The 7,113-nt window shown below is 36.5% G+C and overlaps 2 protein-coding genes across 2 annotated transcripts; one reads left to right on the top strand and one right to left on the bottom strand.

The window, feature by feature from the left end:
* Window positions 161-3,048, top strand: LOC107608778 (chaperonin-like RbcX protein 2, chloroplastic). Its single transcript, XM_016310512.2, has 5 exons — window positions 161-769; window positions 1,476-1,567; window positions 2,350-2,407; window positions 2,534-2,599; window positions 2,706-3,048. The coding sequence occupies exons 1-5, from the start codon at window positions 479-481 to the stop codon at window positions 2,826-2,828; spliced, it is 630 nt and encodes a 209-aa protein (XP_016165998.1). The 5' UTR covers window positions 161-478; the 3' UTR covers window positions 2,829-3,048.
* LOC107606417 (armadillo repeat-containing protein 8) lies at window positions 3,106-7,111 on the bottom strand (the record flags this gene model as incomplete). The annotated part of the gene is made up of 9 exons (XM_016308482.2): window positions 3,106-3,474; window positions 3,918-4,077; window positions 4,172-4,450; window positions 4,556-4,716; window positions 4,801-5,035; window positions 5,200-5,283; window positions 5,368-5,463; window positions 5,707-6,426; window positions 6,809-7,111. Coding segments are annotated over 8 exons (1,929 nt in total), but the record flags the coding sequence as incomplete, so codon positions are not given.

Raw genomic sequence — 7,113 nt, 5'->3', positions numbered from 1 at the left:
CAGAATCTATGGACAAAGACAAAGATTCAAAACCGCCACGTGTCCATTCAGAACCAAACTGAATACCCGTCGAACTGAGTTGGCTCTCTCTCCTCAACCCATTTGGAAAGAACACAGAAACAAACAAAAAGTCAGAGGCTAACGTTGATTTTCAGTTCTCAGCTTTTTATTTTTCCTCTCCGAAATTTTTCGACCTCAAGTTTTCGTTTGGTTAAGGTTCACACACTTCAAAAATCCCACCTTCTTCCTGTTCCTCCCTCGTGTTCCTTGCTCTCCACATTCTCTCTCCTCTGCATGCTTCTTCTTCTTTGACTTCAATAGCTACAAATTTCCAATTTTTTCGGATACCCACGATTCTTCCCTTGTTCAAAATTAGTGGGTAACCATCAAGTTTCCAACTTGGACTATTTTCCGCCATAATTTTCAAGTGGGTGAGTTTTGGAGAAACTTTGAAGTTTGTGTTGTGGAAGAAGAGGATATGGTGAGTGCTCTAAGTGTTGTGGGAACATCGTTGGTGGACTCATATCTTTGCGTGGATGCTCTTCCCACAACCACCACCATTACCGGCGGTGTGAATGGTAATAAGCAGTGTTTGGTGAGGCGTGGGAACAACGTGGAACTGAGTAGTTCCTTTGTTGTTTATGGGGTGAGAGAGTGGAGGCTCTCTGTTAATAGAAGCTTCAAGAAGCAGCGCAAGGATAATCGGAGAGTTGCAATTGTTAACGAGCTTGGTGGTCAATATGAGGAGACTTTTAATGATGTTAAAACGGTAAACACATAAATTCAATATGATTGTGTGGATCATATATGAACAGTTTATATCCATGGTGCCATTTTTATATTTTCATTTCAGATCTATTATTTGGTGTTAGTGATGAAGTTAGTCATGTTATTTCAGATCACTATTTGATGATTATAGGTAGCGTTTGTTTTGAGGTACACTAACATTGAGATTCAGTATTATGTTTGTTGGCTCAAAGACTGGTATTAAAATTTCTATCTCTGTACCTAAAATTTCAGTATTTCAGTACCTCCAAAATGTGAGGACACAGGGGAATGAAATTTTTAGAAACAGAGACTGAAACTTTAATAACATTTTATACCTAAAATACTCTCATTTCAATTAATTAATTCTAATTTTATCTTTTGTACAAATTAAATTAGAGTTTCATTCTTGTTTTAATTTCTGCCTCCCATTTTGCGCCAAACAGAATACTGTGATTTATTTATGTCTCTGTCTCTTAGTCTTTGTCTCTCAGTCTCAGTCTTTCAGTCTATGTCTCTCCACCAAACGCTCCCAAAAGATGTTGCATACCATATGTAGTTTTATACTCTCCTAAGACAATTTCATTAACATTGATATGTAAATGCAATTTCGGAGGTTCATACAATAATAGTCAATAAGTGTTTTAATATTATACTAGATGTTGTTGCTTGTGATCTTATATTATCTGAATTCATGTGTTGGGATACAGCAATTACTCAACTACTTCACAGTCAAGGCAGTGAGGACGGTGCTTCAGCAGCTCTATGAGATGAACCCACCTAAGTATAGGTTTTTTTATAAGTAAGTGAAATTCACATATGTTGTATCAAGTATCAACAATAGTTTATTGAGTAAATAGTCAAACTAGTCCTTAAAAGATTACTCATTTTTCAAATTGGTCCCTGAAAGATTTTTTTAATTAAATTCGTCATTTAAAATTTTTAAATTAGCCATGTTAGTCTTTCTGTCACTTTGTTTGCTGATAGTGTCAAAATTTGCTAATATAACACATTAAGTGACATCTCAACATATATCTAGGAGTCTTAATTGACTATTAACATGATTAGTTTATGAAATTAGATTAAATCAAAACCTAATTGAAGAGAAAACTTGAGGCATTGGAATTCCTTAATTTGGAGTTGATTTGATCTAATTTCATAAATTAATTATGTTAATAGTCAATTAAGACTCCTAGGTGTATGTTGGAGTGTCATTTAACACGTTACATTAGCAAATTTTGACACCATCAACAAACAAAGTGACGCAAAGACTAACATGACTAATTTAAAATCTTTAAAGGACGAATTTGATTAAAAAAATCTTTCGGGGACCAATTTAAAAAATGAATAATCTTTTAGGGACTAATTTAACCATTTACTTATAGTTTATTGACACTAGAATATAGTTGAATTGTGTTGTGACAAATTTAGAAACTAGTTCAACATGAGCTTGTGTTATTCTAGACTCTTAGCTTGTTGGAAACTATATCACTTTTTACAATCTCATAGTAATGTTTTGTTTTTCTCGTTATTAGTATAATAATTTTGTTGACCAAGTCTTACTCATGCTTATAATGTTGGCAGTTTTGTTGCAACAAACGAGCCATCAGATGGGAAACGTTTTCTACGATCCCTCGCCAAGGTAGTCTTTGATACTCGAGTGTCCATAGAATTTTCAATCTAACATGCCATTCTTGTGAAAATTGCAATACCAAATCACAATGTGTAATGTAATTTTTTGTTTTCCCTTTTTGGACCAATTTGATAGGAGCACCAAGAGCTAGCTGAGAGAGTGATGGTTACACGGCTTCACCTTTATGGTAAATGGGTCAAGGTACTAATAATGGAACTCAGAAAAGTAGTTATATCTTTCTTCTTGATTAAAAATGGCCAAGCTTAAGATTTATAATCTTTTTTTATTTTTCATTATTGTGGTGCAGAAATGTAATCATGCTGAGATATATGAAGACATATCGAATGAGAACTTGGAGTTAATGAGGGAAAGGCTCATAGAAACTGTAATATGGCCTTCGGATGACACTAACACAGAAAAAATCGGCTGATAAGTCATGCGTCAGAAAATTTCATATTATGTTTTTCCTGCCTTTGGCTTCTTCCTAGTCTCTTCTAGGGTATAGTTTATAGGTTTCAGTATCAATCACTACTACTTTCTGTAAGCTGTGAATATGTCTACACATTTTTTAAATACATCATCTATTCTATTATTACTAAGAGAGTTTGGAATGAATGATTTTTATGAATTGGTTGAAAATCTTCAAAGTCTATTATACGTGCCCATTTTCAGGTATGTAAAGGGGTTAACTAAGAACAAGATAAATGTGTAGTAAATTTGTTGCTTATATTTAGGACCTACTTTGTCGACCAATAACTAGAGATCAAGCACATAACATCAATCACTACTTACACATAAAAATACAATTCTACTATTTGGCAAAATAAAGCAGAACCAAGGATGAAGCTGAAACTTGAAGCTAAGTTCTAAACTTGACATTTACTACTCATATTGTACAATACTAAAGCCTGTCGATCTACTTGGAGCATCTGACTTAGAAAGAGAAACACTTGGAGTAATTAACAAGAAAATGAAACTTGGGGGGCGTATCCTGGTTGGTCAGGAGTGCTAACAAAATTGAAACCTTTCACACTGCTCTGACTTGTTCAAAAATTTAAAGAAATAATTTGATTTACCTGCAAAGGGAAACATGGGAAAAGCAACAACGAATTTGGAATTAGAACATCAAAATTCCATTATCGGGAAGAAACTTCAAAGTGACAAAATATTAAGAAAACAGAGATTGAGAAACAGATAAATCTTGATCCCGGATAAAAGTATTCTTGGCACTAAAAATACAAGAGATAACAATAAACTACTACAAACACAACAGAATAAGCAGCTAATCTGAAATCTCTATAACATGCTCGCTTAATGTACAAACATTGAACTTCCATAAACTTTACAACAGATCTTTCATGTTATTAAGTACTATACACCATAAAAGGATAAACTAAACACTCCGATATCAAAAACCAAACAGTAGTCAATGATTCCAATTTTCAGTGGCATATATCTAGAAAGAAGATTCTACGACAGACAGTAAGCAAGTCATTGAAGAACATCTGCTGAAACATACCATATCCGAAGCTGAGGTTGGATACCCCCCTTACATATAATGTACTAGAGAAAATAACTCTATCAAGACTTTCTTCTTTGCTTCATCAAAGGGCTTTGCATGGAGACAGTTAACTATCACCAAAGGTAATAATCTGCCCAAGTGCATGTCTTGCGCGAAGCTGCACCAACAGAATAATAAAATTTACAAAATGACTAAAAGTAGTTTAGAACAAATGCAGTAGGGAATAAAAGATGAAATAAAAATTTAAGGACCTTCACATCCATGCAAGAATCATTGGCCATCCTCTTGATTTGAGAAACTACACCAAATTTACGCAGTTCTACAATCCGACCAAATGCACCAGGACTTGCAGGAAAAGTCAAATTGACTATGACCCAAACAGCAGATGTGCGTAAACGACTGTCACTGCTGTGCAAAAACTGGCAGAAGAAAGAGCGAGACCCATTTTCTGCTGGTGGGAAGAGTAGTTTCATGATAGCTTCTTTATGAAACTCATTCCCGCTTGCAACATTGCTGAGCACGTACATCCCCTATGTAGGCCACACAACTAATTAGATGCATCACAAAGTTAATATAAATACCAATGGTTGGCTAAAATATCAACCAACGGCTTTAGTTTCGGAAGTTTCTCCAACCTGTATCAAAATTTCGGTTTTTGAAGATTTCCGAATTTGCCTTCCAACAGCATCCAGGATGATACCTTCTTCAGCAAAAGCGTATTCAACACAGTCCATACACCCATCAACAACATTTCGCACAAGAGCCAGCGCTTGTTCTTGAATAGAAGGCTCAGGATCTGCAGAGTATACAGAGAATTAAGAACCAATTTTTTTGGGAGGTGCCAATTCAGAAAATATTAACTTTCAATGAGGATCATTACCGCAAATAAGGCTAGCTACAGAAGAAACCGTCAGTTCCATAAAAATTCCTTCCTTACACATCTTATCTGCCAGAAATACCATGTTTCTCAAGGCCCATACAGCATTTAACCTTAAAGATGGATCCATTGACTTTGTCAATTGAACAAGCTCTTTAATGCCTCCACATTGTACAAACACTGACTTATGTGCTGTAAAGTCAACCAGAATGTTGCTGATAGCACCAAGGGCTGCAACCTGGAAGACAGCATAGAAAGAACTTTGGCTTACTAGGTTAGAAAAGGACTATATCGAAGAATCTCACTAAATATTGTTAGTAAATAAGCATGACTTCCACAAAAGCAACGATGTGCTTGAGATAAATGCCCATGCTAGATCTAATTAAATAAATAAACGCATACCTGGACAGAAGTAGAAGGATCAGAGAGGAGTCGAACCAACGGAATGACAATTCTTTCGTTCATAAAATAACCTACACTCAAATTCTGAATGACATTTTATGAGAATTCAGTTATAGGAACTACATAGCATAACACAAATTGAGAACCATATCATGGTAAGTTGCATACCTTGATGGAACGAGAGACACTTTTCAAGCAAATGCAGGCTGCAGTGCGTACATTGGCATCATAATGGGTTAAAGCATCAACTAGTAGATTTAACATCTGTGTTCAGCCAAGAGAGAAAATAATGGTGGGTTTAGTATCTAGATATGAAATTTACCAGTGCAACTCATATCATAACTCCATGAAAATATGAAATTGGAAGAAACACAAAATTGCTTATAATTAATTCAAACATGTTCACATTGACATGCTAAAAAATATCATCAACATAACAATGCATTTCAATAAACAGGTTACTAGCAATAAATGAGGTTTACTATTAATGCCCATGAAATAACAGACCTGTAACGAAAGAAACTTAGACCTGCAGCACTCCAATTTAGAGCAAAGATCAGCCAAGGCTAGAAATATCCCTTCAAGACGTTTGGGATGTGAAGGACAGTCTTGCAAGTGATTGTAGAACTTATCAATTGCATTTCCCTCAAATGCTAACTTCTGCAAATCTTCCTTCTCAGCAATTAAACTCAAAAAGGCAAATGGAGCTTCATCTCCAACTTGACCAGAATCATCAAGGAGTTCAAGCAGAATATTTATCAGTTTGGTTTTGATTCCTGTGTCTTGAAGATGGTAAGAAGAAGCATTCTTAACACAAATCAGGCACAAGCAAGCTAGTAATCTTGTCCGAGAATATTTGTCTTTACTTAATTCAATTACAGGGCTCAAAGCTCTTCCACCTCTAAGGTCGACAAATTTAGAGACAGCTTCAGAATTGTTTTTAACTATCGCAGCTATGGACTCCAAACTAGCATCTCGCTGGCTTAGAGAACCATACAGAAGGCTGATGAGTTTGTCCAACACACCAGCATAGCATAAGATATTCTGTTCTTCACCTGTCTCGCACGAATGAATAATAATGCTCGCACCCAGTGCAGAAAGACTTTCATTCTCGCTTTTCAACAGTAAAAGCAGGAACTCCAAGTTCTCTTCCTTGAAAAAATCATATTTTGGGGCCAATTTTGATTGATAAATCATTCGTAGAGAACGTGCAGCTGCATCCACAACCTGAAATCAAGTGTACAAAGGCCAATCAGATGGCATTGGAGATTAAAATATTAATAATCGCACTCGAAATATTTCTAATAGCTATAGAAGTAGCAAGAACAATTAAAGGAGAAACTGATCACTAAATACCATAAGAACACTCCAGAAACTAAATTGAGTTCAAAATATGCAATTCATTATTCTCACACAAGCTATTTCATTCCTACTATCAATGCATTATCATGATAAAAAAAATAACGGTCCAAATCAGCGTAACCAAGCAAGTACCATCACTAATCGCAACCTAACGATCAACCTAACAATTCAGAGCATTGCAATTTCATCGCAATCTACAATATCTGGCAAAACAAATGATAAGGAAAGAAGAGAGAGAGAAATTGACCTTGTCATCGGAGGCAGAGAGGAGCCTGATCAAGTGAGGGAAAGCTCCGGCGTCGAGGACAGCACGGACACCGGCGTCAAGGCCACAGGCGAAGCTGCCAAGCGCGGCGGCGGACTGTACAATGAGGTTGGGGTCGGAATCGAAGTCGGCGAGGGTTGCGGCGACGGCGGGGACGGCTCCGAGCTTGATGTATGAGAGTTTCTTGGTGCGGTTTCCGATTATGTGGTTCTTCAGCTGCCGGATGGCTTTGAGCTTGATTTGACCATCGGAGGAGGCGAGGCGGTCAAGGATGAGATCGGAGGAGG

This window comes from Arachis ipaensis, chromosome B07, assembly GCF_000816755.2.
Source record: "Arachis ipaensis cultivar K30076 chromosome B07, Araip1.1, whole genome shotgun sequence".
Classification (NCBI taxonomy): Eukaryota; Viridiplantae; Streptophyta; class Magnoliopsida; order Fabales; family Fabaceae; genus Arachis; species Arachis ipaensis.
Note: the sequence above shows the minus strand (reverse complement) of the source record. Positions and strands in the feature narration are given on the sequence as shown.

Bases quoted from the DNA above. Each gene is read 5' to 3' on its own strand.
- LOC107608778 (XM_016310512.2), top strand. From the start codon at position 479: ATGGTGAGTGCTCTAAGTGTTGTGGGAACATCGTTGGTGGACTCATAT. The intron at 770-1,475 runs GTAAACACATAA...GTTGGGATACAG, and splicing joins CTTTTAATGATGTTAAAACG to CAATTACTCAACTACTTCAC. The intron at 2,408-2,533 runs GTAGTCTTTGAT...CCAATTTGATAG, and splicing joins TTCTACGATCCCTCGCCAAG to GAGCACCAAGAGCTAGCTGA.